The 15,628-nt window shown below is 69.8% G+C and overlaps 2 protein-coding genes across 2 annotated transcripts; one reads left to right on the top strand and one right to left on the bottom strand.

Annotated features, from left to right (window-relative positions):
• Positions 1-908: 908 nt before the first annotated feature.
• Positions 909-5,584, bottom strand: LOC132084768 (methanethiol oxidase-like). The gene is made up of 12 exons (XM_059490020.1): positions 5,257-5,584; positions 4,878-4,931; positions 4,503-4,615; positions 3,977-4,165; positions 3,676-3,796; positions 3,361-3,543; positions 2,846-3,027; positions 2,634-2,712; positions 2,120-2,241; positions 1,943-2,035; positions 1,539-1,657; positions 909-1,071 (listed from the first exon to the last, which is right to left on the bottom strand). Exons 1-12 carry the CDS (start codon positions 5,582-5,584, stop codon positions 909-911), a joined length of 1,746 nt encoding a protein of 581 aa, XP_059346003.1.
• Positions 5,585-10,813: 5,229 nt separating this feature from the next.
• LOC132084767 (methanethiol oxidase-like) lies at positions 10,814-15,515 on the top strand. The gene is made up of 12 exons (XM_059490018.1): positions 10,814-11,141; positions 11,467-11,520; positions 11,783-11,895; positions 12,233-12,421; positions 12,606-12,726; positions 12,859-13,041; positions 13,375-13,556; positions 13,690-13,768; positions 14,161-14,282; positions 14,367-14,459; positions 14,767-14,885; positions 15,353-15,515. The coding sequence occupies exons 1-12, from the start codon at positions 10,814-10,816 to the stop codon at positions 15,513-15,515; spliced, it is 1,746 nt and encodes a 581-aa protein (XP_059346001.1).
• The last annotated feature ends 113 nt before the right edge of the window (positions 15,516-15,628 follow it).

Here is a 15,628-nt window from a genome sequence, read left to right as displayed (position 1 = left end):
TCAGGGAGCTTGCAGATTTTTATAGGGAAGGGGAGAACTGGAAATAGGGGTTTTAATTGCAGGGGGTGAGGTGAGGCTGAGTCAGAGCCAGCTCCGCATTCGGAACCTTGCCGAGTTTGGGATTTTGGGATTGTGGGATTTTTTTGGGATTGTGGGATGGATGGGATCTCAAAGGTCATCTGGTCCAACCCCTTTGGGCGGCTCCTGCTGGCCAAGGTGCCTCCAAGAGCTGCCCGAGCTGGGCTGGGGCAATTCCAGGGATGGGGAATCCATGGCAAAACCTGGGCCAGGGGAGGATTTATCCCAAATATCCACCTGGATGATCCCACTATATTTATATCCACCTGGATCCCACTTTATTTCTGGGCAAAACCTTCTCCAGGAGCCCACAGGGATAAAACGGGAATAAAGGAGGGGAAAATAAAAAGGATAAAATGGGGATAAAATGCCCAGCTGGAAGCAAACCCCGGGAAAAGAGGCAGCGCCGGGAATTTCCCCCAGACCCTTCCCGCGATCCCGGCTCTGCCCGCGGCCCCCCCGGGATTGGTTTGTCCCGGGATTTTCCGGGAATGAGCCTCGGGAAGCGGCGGCTGATGCAGGAAACAACTTTATTGATGGCAGGGAAAGCGGGGACAGGGACAGGGACAGGGACGGGGACAGGGATGGCCGGGAATGGCCCGGGACACCCCGAACCCCGAAATCACCCGAGGGGACCCCAAAGCAGGAATCGCCCGTGGGATCCTAAAGCCCAGAATCACCCGGGACACCCCGAACCCATCACCCGGGGCACCCCACAGCCCCGATCCCCCCCAGCCCCATCACCCGGGGCACCCCACAGCCCCAATTTCCCCCCGGGACCCCGATCCCGCCCCGGCGCCCTTTGCCGAGCGCGGCGCTGCCGGCGCCGCTCAGGGCAGGGTCACGGATTTGGCATCGCCGCCAGGGAGGCGGATCTGGTGCGCCAGGCACGGCCCGTTGGGCTCCTTGCCGAAATCCACCAGGAAGTTCTTGTTGACGCTCAGGCCGCCCTTGTCCGTGTCCACGTCGAGCTGCAGCATCACCGAGCCCTCCCTGCGCGGGGACAGCGGCGGCTCAGGGCGACAGCGACCCCCGGGCCCGCCCCGAGCCCGCCCGGAGCCGCCACAGCGACCCCCGGGGCCGGGGCCAGCGGCACGGGCTGGGATGGGGGCGGCTGGGGGTCCCCAGTTCCCGATGGAGGGGACAGGATGGGCACAGGGACACCTTTGGGTCCCCAAATCCCGATGGATGGGCACAGGGACACCTTTGGGTCCCCAGCTCCCTCAGGACGGGCACGATTCCATCCAGGACGGGCTCGGCGCCGTTTCCCCTCCGCAGCTCCCCCAGGCTCGGCTCGGGCTCTGCCCGGCCAGGCCGGACCCCCTTGCGCTGAGCTCGGCCCGGGCTCTGCCCGATCCCGACCCGGCCGGCAGCGGCTCCGGGGCAGCCCCGGGGGGGTCGCGGCCCCTTCCCCGCTCCCACCGGGCCCGGGCAGCCTCGGGCAGCCGCGAGGGGCTCACTTGATCAGGCTGGGGTAGAACTGCCGGTCCCAGGTGCTGTAGAAGGAATTGGTCACGTAGAGCCGCTTCCCGTCCAGGCTCAGCTGCAGCGCGGCGGGGCCGCCGTACACGCGCTTGCACTGGGACACAGGACATGGGTTACTGGGGGCACTGGGGGCACTGGGACACACGGACTGGGGGCTCTGGGGGCTCTGGGACACAGGACTGGGGTTACTGGGGACACTGGGAGCACTGGGACTGGATTCCAGCAGGGGCACTGAGAGCAGGTTCAGGCTCATGGTCAAGTGAGGACACACACACTCACACTCAGGTGATCACACACACTCACGCACAGTCCCACGCTCGCGCTCACCCTCGGTCCCGCCCCCAGTCCCGCCCAGGCGCGCCGGCCCCGCCCCGCTCACCTTGACCACCAGCGGCTCGGGCTGGCACTTGAGCTCCTCGTCCCTGCACACGGTCACGGGGCCCCCTCGCAGGATGCTGCCCCCCACGAACACCTGCAAGGGCCGCGCTGGCACACGAGCGTTCCCCGGCCCGGCCCCCCGGGCCCCCCGGCCCCCCGGCCCGGCCCTGCCCCTCACCTGCCCCACCAGCCGCGGCTTGCAGCTCCGCGACAGCTCGTACTGCCGGATGTCCCCGTGCAGCCAATTGCACACGTACAGGAACCGGTCGTCCTGGCTGATGACGAGGTCCACGATGAAGGCTGCGGGCAGAGCCGGGGCTCAGGGGCACGGCCAGCACCGGGGGAGCCCACACGGGCCTGGCCTGAGCTGGGCTTTGGGGCAGGGACCAGGACTTTGGGCTCGGTCAGCATTCGGGCTCAGTAATCATTTGGGGTCAGCTCTGATTTGGGGTCAGTCAGGATTCGGGGTCACCCCGCAGGATTCGGGGTCAGTCAGGATTCGGGGTCACCCCGCAGGATTCGGGGTCAGTCAGGATTCGGGGTCACACCGCAGGATTCGGGGTCAGTCAGGATTCGGGGTCACCCCGCAGGATTCGGGGTCCCCCCGCCGGCTCTGGGGTCACCCCGCAGGCCGTGCCCGGCTGCAGAGCTCGCCCAGCGAACAGGAAGGCCACCCCCGAGGGCACACGCACCCGGCATCTTGGGCATGATCCAGCCCGACACGTCCTTGGCCGGGATCCGGATCACCTCCTCCACGGCCCAGTTGTCTCTCTGCACAGGGACACCGAGCCCGGCTCAGCCCGCGCTGCCCCGCCCCGAGCCGAGCCGAGCCGAGCCGAGCCGGGCACGACGGGCTCAGCCCCCGCACCCTCCCCGCTCCCGCTCCCCGCCGCCCCGCACTCGCCTCGCAGGATTTGTAGAAGCGGAAAATGGCCCCGCTCAGGGCACAGCCCACGTAGCCCTCGGCGGCCTCGGGGTTGTGCAGGAAGCGCACGGTCATGGGCAGAGAATCCTCGCCCAGGTCGAAGCACTGCGTCAGGCTGCGGCACGACAGGTTCCACACGTTCAGGCGGCGGCCGAAGACCCCTGCGATACACGGGGGAGAGGCTGGGGGCGGCCGGGGAGAGACCCCGAGGGGCTCCTGGGGGGGCATCGGCACGGGAAGGGCAGGAACCGGGCAGGGGGAACTGGGAAATGCGGGAACCGGTGAACTGGGAAATGCAGGAATTGGGCAGGGGGAACTGGGAAATGCAGGAACCGGGGAGGGGGAACTGGGAAAGGCAGGAATTGGGAAATGCGGGAACTGGGAAGATCACAGAGAAATGCAGGTTTTGGGGAGAACACAGAGAAATGCAGGTTTTGGGGCAGCAGGACCCTGCCCACCCGGTGTTCCATCCGCTGCCACCCGCGTGTCCCTACCTTTCTTGAGGTCATCGGGGTTGAAGCCGCGCCCGGCCACTCTGGGCACCATCCCGGCCGAGCTGACCAGGACGTTGTGCCGGGCCTGGTACCAGAAGTCGTGCCCGGTCGGGGGAGCCTCACACTCGTTCTCCCAGTTGCCCTTCAGCTCGAAGGTCTCTCCGTCCAGCACCACGAAGCCACCTGGGACACACGAGGGACGGGCGGGGACAAATCCAGGCTTCTGCATTTCCAGCAGGACCTCCGGGGTGGGAGTTCGGGCAGGGAAATGGGAATCCCGGCAGGGACATGGGAATTCGGGCAGGGAAAATTCACCTTTGCCGTGGCCAGCGGCGTCGCCCATGTTGGCGACCAGGACGTCGCCGTTGGGCAGGGGGTGGGTGACGGACAGGTAGCCCTTGTTGCACTTCCAGAACACATCCACGGGCTCGATCATCTGCACGAACCAGCGCCAATTTCAGCCTGCGCCTGCTCGGCGCCTTTCCCGGCCGTACCACAGAATCCATCCATCCATCCATCCATCCATCCATCCATCCATCCATCCATCCATCCATCCATCCATCCATCCATCCATCCATCCCTCCCTCCCTCGCTGCCCCGACTGCCCCGGCCGTACCTTGCAGATCCGCGGCGCCCGGCACTGGGAGCCCACATCCACCACGTAGATGCGGGAGGAGATGAGGCACGGCAGCACCAGCTTGGTCCTTTTGGCCGCGGCGCCGCCGTCGAAGCAGCCGCAGGCGGGGCCCCAGCCCGCGCAGTGCAGCTCGTCCTTGAGGTTGGGCATGGGCAGCCGGTGGATCACCTGGGCACGGCCAAGGCAGCTCAGGCCGGGCCGAGCCGGGACAGCCCGCGGGGAGCGGCCCCGGGGCCGGGGGAGCCCCGGAGAGGGGCCGGGAGAGACCCCGGGATTTGGGGAGCCCCGGAGAGGGGCCGGGAGAGACCCCGGGATTTGGGGAGCTCTGGAGAGGATTTGGGGAGCCCCGGAGAGGGGCTCGGGGGGCGGCCGGGAGCAGACGGGACAAAGTGACAAAGGCTTTCCTCGGTTCCCCGGCACAAAGAGCTGCCCGGGCGGCCCCGGAGGGCTTGGAGGGCGCCGCCCCGGCTCGGTCCCGCCCCGGGAGCCCGGCACGGCTCGGTACCTGGCCGTAGTGGCAGGAGCGCGGGTTGAGGTCCACGGTGGCCAGGAAATCGGGCTGCTCGATGCCGGTGCTCCTGTAGGTGCAGGTCACGTAGGCGACCTCCTCCCGCGGGGCTGGGGACACAAGAGCGGCTCGAACCGCGCCGAGAGCCCCGAACGGCACCGGGAGAGCCGCGGGCAGCTCTCCGCAGTGGCCGCCCTGGTTTCGGGCTGCTGCCGTTCCCTGCCGCTCCCCCCGCGCCGCTCCCGAGCCGGGAACCGGCAGGAGCGACCTCCGGCAGCCCTGGCCAAGGGGCCCGGCACCGGCCCCGAGCTCGGGGGACCCCAAAGAGCCCAAACCCCCCCGGCCCAGCCCCGCCGCAGGGGCAGCACTCGCCTTTCAGCACGTCGGGGCACGAGGGGTACTCGTAGCACGGAGCTCTGCATCTGTCTGGGGAGCAGAGGGGACACCGTGAGCGCGGCCCGGGCCCGCACCGAGCCCGCTCCGGAGGGGCCCTCCCAGCCCAGGGACCCCCGGGGCCACCGCGGGGACGGGACAGAGCCTGGACGGGACGGGACGGAGCCGGGATGGGGACAGAGCTCTCACCCGGAGCTGGCACAGGACGGGGACAGAGCTGTCACCCGGAACCGGGAAAGGATGGGGACAGAGCTGTCACCCGAGAGGGGACAGGGACAGAGCTGTCACCCGGAGCTGGCACGGGACAGGGACAGAGCTGTCACCCGGAACCGGGACAAGACGGGGACAGAGCTGTCACCCGGAGCTGTCACCCGGAGCCGGGACAGGGACAGAGCTGTCACCCGGAGCCGGGACACGCTGGCAGCTCCAGCTCGGACAATCCCTCTGGATCCCGGGGCCCCGGGGCAGGGCAGGGCAGGGCCCCCAGGAGCCCCCGAGATCCCGCAGCAGCTCCGGGAGCAGCGGCCCCGCGGGCAGAGCTCGGGCCCGGCTCCCCGCTCGTGCCCGGGGCACAGAGGCACCTGTGCCAGGTGTGCCCAGGGAATGCCCAGGGGTGCCCGGAGCCGGTCTCGGGCCGGCGCTGCGGGCCCGGGGCTCGGGGGCAGCCGCGGGGGTCCCTTACCCATGGCTGCAGCTCTGGGGGTCGCGGCGCTGGCGGCGGACGAAGGAGCCGGAGCTGAGGGGCAGCTGCTGCTGTCTCGGGGCTGGAGCGGCTGTGCCGTGCCCTGGCTGCTCCCGGGGGCCTTTTATCCCCGCCGAGGGGCGGCGGGAGCGCGGCCAAGCCCAGGGAGGGGCTGCCCAGCGCTTGGGAGGGGCCGGCCCGCCGCTGCGGCTTCTTTCCTCCTCCCCGCCGCCAATCTGCGCCCAAATCTGCTGCTCGCTGCAGCTCCCCAAGCCTCAAAGCCCGGGGCCGGCCCGGCCGAGCCCGCCTCGCCCCGCACGGAGCGGCTGCACCGCCCGCAGCGCCCCCGGCCCGGCCCGGGCACCCCCAAACTGCTCCTGCTCCCGACAGGGGCACCCCGAGCCCAGCGCCGGCCCGGGGCTCCCGAGGGTCCCCGCTGGCCCCGCAGGGTCCCCGAGCGGGCTCTGCCGGGGACGGGAGTTTGGGAGCCCGGGGACAGCGGGATGGGCCCGGGGACACCGGGATGGGCTCGGGGTCACCGGGATGGGCTCGGGGACACCGGGATGGGCTCGAGGACAGCGGGATGGGCTCGGGACAGCGGGATGGGCTCGGGACAGCGGGGATGGGCTCGGGGACACCGGGATGGGCTCGGGGACAGCGGGATGGGCTCGGGGACACCGGGATGGGCTCGGGACAGCGGGGATGGGCTCGGGACAGCGGGATGGGCTCGGGGACAGCGGGATGGGCTCGGGGACACCGGGATGGGCTCGGGACAGCGGGGATGGGCTCGGGACAGCGGGGATGGGCTCGGGACAGCGGGATGGGCTCGGGGACAGCGGGATGGGCTCGGGGACACCGGGATGGGCTCGGGACAGCGGGGATGGGCTCGGGACAGCGGGGATGGGCTCGGGGACAGCGGGATGGGCTCGGGACAGCGGGATGGGCTCGGGGACACCGGGATGGGCTCGGGGACAGCGGGGATGGGCTCGGGGTCACCGGGATGGGCTCGGGACAGCGGGGATGGACTCGGGGACACCGGCATGGGCTCGGGGAGCTGCTCAGGGGATCCAGGGGACGGGGACAGACCCCGGGGGCACCGGGACCTCCGCCTGGATCAAAGGGGGATCCCGGGGAATTTGGGATCTGCCCGGAGGGATTTGGGATCTGATGCCCGGAATGGGGCCAGGACCAGAGGGAACGTCTTCGACCTGCCCCAGGGGGGGCTCAGGGTGGTAAATCTGGGGAAATTCTTCCTGGAAAAGGGAAAAGGCCTCGGCAGGGGCTGCCCGGGGAGGTTCGGAGCGGCCACCCCTGCAGAATTCCCGGACGTTTTTCTGGGTGACCGGGGGGTTTGGTCCCGACTTGGACTGGATGATCCTGGAGGGATTTTCCAACCCCAGAAATCCTGGAATTCTCGTAAGGGTCCCTTTAACACTCGGTGCAATTTCCAAACCCAAATAATTCTGAAATTCTCCTAAAGGTCCCTTTAGCACTCAGCGCTATTTTCGAACAGCAAATCCAGTTCCTTAATCCCCCCAAAATCAGCGAATCCTACAAAAACCACAGCAAATGAGCGTTTGGGAGAGCTCGAAATTCCCGTGGTGAGCCTAGCCGGGAGAAGATAAAGCTGCGGCTGATAAGATAAAGTTGCTGATAAGGGCTGGGATTACTTCCTGCCCCTCCCTGCGCTCAGGTGAGCCGGGCTGGTTCTCCCTGTGCTCATCTGCGGCTTTTCCATGACCAGAGGTGGGGGCAGCGTCCCCCCAGCCCGGTTCGGGAAGTTTCCCGGCTTCTCCTGCTCATCCCCACTTCCCATAATCCGGGAAAATCAGATTTCTCCGTTCCTGACACTGCAGATCGCGTTCGTCTCCCCCAGTTTGGAAGGGATTCGTCTGGGATCTGTCCCGCCCATCCCGAAAGCCTCTCGGAGCTGGACATTCCTGCCCCGTGGAGCGAGGAAAGGCCACCCCGAGCCTTTCAAGTCCCTCATTCCAAGCGGATCCAGAGGAACGAGAGACGCCCTGGAATTATCTCGGGCTGCGGCGGCTCCTCGGGGGCTGCTCGCCCAAAAAGCTTCAAAGCTTTGGGAGTTTTGGGACCCGGCCCAGGGCAGCGGCCCCTCCCGGGCGGCTCTTCCTGCTGGTTCGGGGAATCCGGGTGGTCCCTGGAACGACCCCGAGGGAGTTCGGGGTTCGGGCCCCCCGCGTGTCCCCCTCGGCACGGACAGGGGCGGGGACAGGGGGACAGCGACAGTGACAGGGGGACAGGGACAGCGACAGTGACAGGGGGACAGTGGGACAGGGACAGCGACAGGGGCGGGGACAGGGGGAGCGGGACAGGGACAGCGATTAATGTCCTCTCTCTGTGCCGTTCCAAGCCCGACCCGGGGGATCGCGGCCCCGCTCCCGCTGCAGCGGAGCCCCCCCGGGTTTGGAACCAAAGAAAAGCTCACAGATTCCCCCAAGTGTGATTTATTCCCTGTTTTTTTCTGATGGTGGAGCGGGGAACAAACTCCCAGCGTCACCTGCCTTCCACTGGCCGGGGAATTTCGGGGTTTGTCACATTTTCCTGTGAACTCGGGAGCCAGCTCCCAAAAATCGCCCTTTTCCCACATCGGAATCATCAGAAAATCAGGGAATTCGTGGCTCGGAAGGGAATTTGAGCTCGAGGTTTTCTGATGGGAGAGCCGGGAACGCTGCGGGGCCCACGGGGCCGCTCCTGGGTGGAATTGCAGCCCCCGGGGACGAACGAGCAGCGCGATTTGGGGCTCCCTGCGTGAAACAAACGTTTCCCCGAAGTCTGCCGGTGCTCAGTGCCCGGCTGAGGCCGAGGCCGGGAACGGAGGATGGAGAATGGGACAAAAGCGCAGGAAATCGCGATTTAGGAGCGGGAGGCGCTGAAGGAGCCCCGGCCTCGCTGCGGCAGCCTCGGGGGAAGCCGAAGCCTCGCCGGGGCCGCAGCCGGAGCCGGGAGCTGTCCGAGGTGGCGGCGGAGCGGGGCCCGTCCCGGCGCGTTCCCAAACCCCGGCGGGGCCGGAGGAGCCGGAGCGGCCGGCGGGGCGGGGGCAGCGCCCGGAGGGTGCCGGGCTTGTCCTGCGGCCACGCGCGCTGCGCTGAGCCCGCGCTTATCTCGCTGTTATCAGCGCCGCGGGGACGCGCGAGCGCCGAGCGGGGACAGGGAGGGACACGGCGACGTCAGCTCGGGAAGCCACCGGGAACAGCGCGGCTCCTTAATGAGGGGCGGGCTAATGAGCTGGCTAATGAGGGGCGGGCTAATGAGCTGGCTAATGAGCGGGTGTGCAGCGCCAGGGGAGGGAGGCGCGGGCACGTGGGGACGCTGCCCGGTGCCCGCTGCCCTGTGCCCTGTGCCCGCAGCCCTGTGCCCTGTGCCTGCTGCCGTGTGCCCTGTGCCCGCTGCCCTGTGCCCGCTGCCCTGTCTCCGGTGCCCTGTGCCCTGTCTCCGGTGCCCTGTGCCCTGTGCCGCTGCCCTGTGCCCTGTGCCCGCTGCCCTGTGCCCTGTGCCCGCTGCCCGCTGCCCTGTGCTCGCTGCCCGCTGCCCGCTGCCCTGTCCCCGGTGCCCGCTGCCCTGTGCCCGCTGCCCTGTGCCCTGTGCCCTGTGCCCTGTGCCCGCTGCCCGCTGCCCGCTGCCCTGTACCCGCTGCCCTGTGCCCTGTGCCCGCTGCCCTGTGCCCTGTGCCCGCTGCCCGCTGCCCTGTACCCGTTGCCCGGTACCCGCTGCCCGCTGCCCTGTGCCCGCTGCCCTGTGCCCTGTGCCCGCTGCCCGCTGCCCTGTACCCGTTGCCCGGTACCCGCTGCCCGCTGCCCTGTGCCCGCTGCCCTGTGCCCTGTGCCCGCTGCCCGCTGCCCTGTACCCGCTGCCCGGTACCCGCTGCCCGCTGCCCTGTGCCCGCTGCCCGGTGCCGGGGCTGTCCCGGAGCGGCCGGGGGCAGAGCTGTCCCCGCTGCGGGGCCGTCCCCGGGCCCCGGGCCGGGCGGTGTCCCCGCGCTGCTGGCGGCAGCAATTCCGTGTCCCGGCGCCCTCCCCCGGGGCTGGAGCCGCATTCCGGGGCGCTGAGTGTCCCTGGCTGTGGCCTCGGGAGGGGACCCTGCTGGGGGCCCTAGGGGCCTGGAGCGAGATCTCGGCTCCTTTGGGGCCGCTTCAGCACAATTTGTGTCAAATCCAGCCCGGCTGGTACCACTTTTGTGCTGCTGGTGGCACCCGGGGCTGGGGTTGGGCATGGCCCAGGGCCTGGGGGACACTTGGGGGTGACCAGAGGGTGGGGGACAGTCTCGGGTGACGCTTCCAGCCCCAATTGCCAGCCACGAGCTCCCAAATCCCCCTTGTCCCCAGCTGACCGCAGGTCCCCACCCAGAGGTGCCACCCATGGAGGCCGCCCCGTGTCCTGCCCGGGCTGAAGCTGCCCCAGGGGGGCTCGGGGGGCGTTTCCTGAGGGCCCCCGGTGTCCCCGGGGTCTGTCCCATCCCCGGGATCCCCTGAGCAGCTCCCCGAGCCCATCCCGCTGTCCCCGAGCCCATCCCCGCTGTCCTCGAGCCCATCCCGCTGTCCCGAGCCCATCCCGGTGACCCCGAGCCCATCCCCGCTGTCCCCGAGCCCATCCCGGTGTCCCCGAGCCCATCCCGGTGTCCCGAGTCCATCCCGGTGTCCCCGAGCCCATCCCGGTGTCCCCGAGCCCATCCCGGTGACCCCGAGCCCATCCCGGTGTCCCCGGGCCCATCCCGCTGTCCCCGGGCTCCCAAACTCCCGTCCCCGGCAGAGCCCGCTCGGGGACCCTGCGGGGCCAGCGGGGACCCTCGGGAGCCCCGGGCCGGCGCTGGGCTCGGGGTGCCCCTGTCGGGAGCAGGAGCAGTTTGGGGGTGCCCGGGCCGGGCCGGGGGCGCTGCGGGCGGTGCAGCCGCTCCGTGCGGGGCGAGGCGGGCTCGGCCGGGCCGGCCCCGGGCTTTGAGGCTTGGGGAGCTGCAGCGAGCAGCAGATTTGGGCGCAGATTGGCGGCGGGGAGGAGGAAAGAAGCCGCAGCGGCGGGCCGGCCCCTCCCAAGCGCTGGGCAGCCCCTCCCTGGGCTTGGCCGCGCTCCCGCCGCCCCTCGGCGGGGATAAAAGGCCCCCGGGAGCAGCCAGGGCACGGCACAGCCGCTCCAGCCCCGAGACAGCAGCAGCTGCCCCTCAGCTCCGGCTCCTTCGTCCGCCGCCAGCGCCGCGACCCCCAGAGCTGCAGCCATGGGTAAGGGACCCCCGCGGCTGCCCCCGAGCCCCGGGCCCGCAGCGCCGGCCCGAGACCGGCTCCGGGCACCCCTGGGCATTCCCTGGGCACACCTGGCACAGGTGCCTCTGTGCCCCGGGCACGAGCGGGGAGCCGGGCCCGAGCTCTGCCCGCGGGGCCGCTGCTCCCGGAGCTGCTGCGGGATCTCGGGGGCTCCTGGGGGCCCTGCCCTGCCCTGCCCCGGGGCCCCGGGATCCAGAGGGATTGTCCGAGCTGGAGCTGCCAGCGTGTCCCGGCTCCGGGTGACAGCTCTGTCCCTGTCCCGGCTCCGGGTGACAGCTCCGGGTGACAGCTCTGTCCCCGTCTTGTCCCGGTTCCGGGTGACAGCTCTGTCCCTGTCCCGTGCCAGCTCCGGGTGACAGCTCTGTCCCTGTCCCCTCTCGGGTGACAGCTCTGTCCCCATCCTTTCCCGGTTCCGGGTGACAGCTCTGTCCCCGTCCTGTGCCAGCTCCGGGTGAGAGCTCTGTCCCCATCCCGGCTCCGTCCCGTCCCGTCCAGGCTCTGTCCCGTCCCCGCGGTGGCCCCGGGGGTCCCTGGGCTGGGAGGGCCCCTCCGGAGCGGGCTCGGTGCGGGCCCGGGCCGCGCTCACGGTGTCCCCTCTGCTCCCCAGACAGATGCAGAGCTCCGTGCTACGAGTACCCCTCGTGCCCCGACGTGCTGAAAGGCGAGTGCTGCCCCTGCGGCGGGGCTGGGCCGGGGGGGTTTGGGCTCTTTGGGGTCCCCCGAGCTCGGGGCCGGTGCCGGGCCCCTTGGCCAGGGCTGCCGGAGGTCGCTCCTGCCGGTTCCCGGCTCGGGAGCGGCGCGGGGGGAGCGGCAGGGAACGGCAGCAGCCCGAAACCAGGGCGGCCACTGCGGAGAGCTGCCCGCGGCTCTCCCGGTGCCGTTCGGGGCTCTCGGCGCGGTTCGAGCCGCTCTTGTGTCCCCAGCCCCGCGGGAGGAGGTCGCCTACGTGACCTGCACCTACAGGAGCACCGGCATCGAGCAGCCCGATTTCCTGGCCACCGTGGACCTCAACCCGCGCTCCTGCCACTACGGCCAGGTACCGAGCCGTGCCGGGCTCCCGGGGCGGGACCGAGCCGGGGCGGCGCCCCACAAGCCCTCCGGGGCCGCCCGGGCAGCTCTTTGTGCCGGGGAACCGAGGAAAGCCTTTGTCACTTTGTCCCGTCTGCTCCCGGCCGCCCCCCGAGCCCCTCTCCGGGGCTCCCCAAATCCTCTCCAGAGCTCCCCAAATCCCGGGGTCTCTCCCGGCCCCTCTCCGGGGCTCCCCAAATCCCGGGGTCTCTCCCGGCCCCTCTCCGGGGCTCCCCCGGCCCCGGGGCCGCTCCCCGCGGGCTGTCCCGGCTCGGCCCGGCCTGAGCTGCCTTGGCCGTGCCCAGGTGATCCACCGGCTGCCCATGCCCAACCTCAAGGACGAGCTGCACTGCGCGGGCTGGGGCCCCGCCTGCGGCTGCTTCGACGGCGGCGCCGCGGCCAAAAGGACCAAGCTGGTGCTGCCGTGCCTCATCTCCTCCCGCATCTACGTGGTGGATGTGGGCTCCCAGTGCCGGGCGCCGCGGATCTGCAAGGTACGGCCGGGGCAGTCGGGGCAGCGAGGGAGGGAGGGATGGATGGATGGATGGATGGATGGATGGATGGATGGATGGATGGATGGATGGATGGATGGATGGATGGATGGATGGATGGATTCTGTGGTACGGCCGGGAAAGGCGCCGAGCAGGCGCAGGCTGAAATTGGCGCTGGTTCGTGCAGATGATCGAGCCCGTGGATGTGTTCTGGAAGTGCAACAAGGGCTACCTGTCCGTCACCCACCCCCTGCCCAACGGCGACGTCCTGGTCGCCAACATGGGCGACGCCGCTGGCCACGGCAAAGGTGAATTTTCCCTGCCCGAATTCCCATGTCCCTGCCGGGATTCCCATTTCCCTGCCCGAACTCCCACCCCGGAGGTCCTGCTGGAAATGCAGAAGCCTGGATTTGTCCCCGCCCGTCCCTCGTGTGTCCCAGGTGGCTTCGTGGTGCTGGACGGAGAGACCTTCGAGCTGAAGGGCAACTGGGAGAACGAGTGTGAGGCTCCCCCGACCGGGCACGACTTCTGGTACCAGGCCCGGCACAACGTCCTGGTCAGCTCGGCCGGGATGGTGCCCAGAGTGGCCGGGCGCGGCTTCAACCCCGATGACCTCAAGAAAGGTAGGGACACGCGGGTGGCAGCGGATGGAACACCGGGTGGGCAGGGTCCTGCTGCCCCAAAACCTGCATTTCTCTGTGTTCTCCCCAAAACCTGCATTTCTCTGTGATCTTCCCAGTTCCCGCATTTCCCAATTCCTGCCTTTCCCAGTTCCCCCTCCCCGGTTCCTGCATTTCCCAGTTCCCCCTGCCCAATTCCTGCATTTCCCAGTTCACCGGTTCCCGCATTTCCCAGTTCCCCCTGCCCGGTTCCTGCCCTTCCCGTGCCGATGCCCCCCCAGGAGCCCCTCGGGGTCTCTCCCCGGCCGCCCCCAGCCTCTCCCCCGTGTATCGCAGGGGTCTTCGGCCGCCGCCTGAACGTGTGGAACCTGTCGTGCCGCAGCCTGACGCAGTGCTTCGACCTGGGCGAGGATTCTCTGCCCATGACCGTGCGCTTCCTGCACAACCCCGAGGCCGCCGAGGGCTACGTGGGCTGTGCCCTGAGCGGGGCCATTTTCCGCTTCTACAAATCCTGCGAGGCGAGTGCGGGGCGGCGGGGAGCGGGAGCGGGGAGGGTGCGGGGGCTGAGCCCGTCGTGCCCGGCTCGGCTCGGCTCGGCTCGGCTCGGGGCGGGGCAGCGCGGGCTGAGCCGGGCTCGGTGTCCCTGTGCAGAGAGACAACTGGGCCGTGGAGGAGGTGATCCGGATCCCGGCCAAGGACGTGTCGGGCTGGATCATGCCCAAGATGCCGGGTGCGTGTGCCCTCGGGGGTGGCCTTCCTGTTCGCTGGGCGAGCTCTGCAGCCGGGCACGGCCTGCGGGGTGACCCCAGAGCCGGCGGGGGGACCCCGAATCCTGCGGGGTGACCCCGAATCCTGACTGACCCCGAATCCTGCGGTGTGACCCCGAATCCTGACTGACCCCGAATCCTGCGGGGTGACCCCGAATCCTGACTGACCCCGAATCCTGCGGGGTGACCCCGAATCCTGACTGACCCCAAATCAGAGCTGACCCCAAATGATTACTGAGCCCGAATGCTGACCGAGCCCAAAGTCCTGGTCCCTGCCCCAAAGCCCAGCTCAGGCCAGGCCCGTGTGGGCTCCCCCGGTGCTGGCCGTGCCCCTGAGCCCCGGCTCTGCCCGCAGCCTTCATCGTGGACCTCGTCATCAGCCAGGACGACCGGTTCCTGTACGTGTGCAATTGGCTGCACGGGGACATCCGGCAGTACGAGCTGTCGCGGAGCTGCAAGCCGCGGCTGGTGGGGCAGGTGAGGGGCAGGGCCGGGCCGGGGGGCCGGGGGGCCCGGGGGGCCGGGCCGGGGAACGCTCGTGTGCCAGCGCGGCCCTTGCAGGTGTTCGTGGGGGGCAGCATCCTGCGAGGGGGCCCCGTGACCGTGTGCAGGGACGAGGAGCTCAAGTGCCAGCCCGAGCCGCTGGTGGTCAAGGTGAGCGGGGCGGGGCCGGCGCGCCTGGGCGGGACTGGGGGCGGGACCGGGGGTGAGCGCGAGCGTGGGACTGTGCGTGAGTGTGTGTGCTCACCTGAGTGTGAGTGTGTGCTCACCTGAGTGTGAGTGTGTGTGTCCTCACTTGACCATGAGCCTGAACCTGCTCTCAGTGCCCCTGCTGGAATCCAGTCCCAGTGCTCCCAGTGTCCCCAGTAACCCCAGTCCTGTGTCCCAGAGCCCCCAGAGCCCCCAGTCCGTGTGTCCCAGTGCCCCCAGTGCCCCCAGTAACCCATGTCCTGTGTCCCAGTGCAAGCGCGTGTACGGCGGCCCCGCCGCGCTGCAGCTGAGCCTGGACGGGAAGCGGCTCTACGTGACCAATTCCTTCTACAGCACCTGGGACCGGCAGTTCTACCCCAGCCTGATCAAGTGAGCCCCTCGCGGCTGCCCGAGGCTGCCCGGGCCCGGTGGGAGCGGGGAAGGGGCCGCGACCCCCCCGGGGCTGCCCCGGAGCCGCTGCCGGCCGGGTCGGGATCGGGCAGAGCCCGGGCCGAGCTCAGCGCAAGGGGGTCCGGCCTGGCCGGGCAGAGCCCGAGCCGAGCCTGGGGGAGCTGCGGAGGGGAAACGGCGCCGAGCCCGTCCTGGATGGAATCGTGCCCGTCCTGAGGGAGCTGGGGACCCAAAGGTGTCCCTGTGCCCATCCATCGGGATTTGGGGACCCAAAGGTGTCCCTGTGCCCATCCTGTCCCCTCCATCGGGAACTGGGGACCCCCAGCCGCCCCCATCCCAGCCCGTGCCGCTGGCCCCGGCCCCGGGGGTCGCTGTGGCGGCTCCGAGCGGGCTCGGGGCGGGCCCGGGGGTCGCTGTCGCCCTGAGCCGCCGCTGTCCCCGCGCAGGGAGGGCTCGGTGATGCTGCAGCTCGACGTGGACACGGACAAGGGCGGCCTGAGCGTCAACAAGAACTTCCTGGTGGATTTCGGCAAGGAGCCCAACGGGCCGTGCCTGGCGCACCAGATCCGCCTCCCTGGCGGCGATGCCAAATCCGTGACCCTGCCCTGAGCGGCGCCGGCAGCGCCGCGCTCGGCAAAGGGCGCCGGGGCGGGATCGGGGTCCCGGGGGGAAATTGGGGCTGTGGGGTGCCCCGGGTGATGGGGCTGGGGGGGATCGGGGCT

Source organism: Ammospiza nelsoni, chromosome 28 (genome assembly GCF_027579445.1).
Source record: "Ammospiza nelsoni isolate bAmmNel1 chromosome 28, bAmmNel1.pri, whole genome shotgun sequence".
In the NCBI taxonomy this organism is placed as follows: Eukaryota; Metazoa; Chordata; class Aves; order Passeriformes; family Passerellidae; genus Ammospiza; species Ammospiza nelsoni.
The sequence above is the reverse complement of the archived record's forward strand: the minus strand, read 5'-3'. Positions and strand labels throughout refer to the sequence as shown.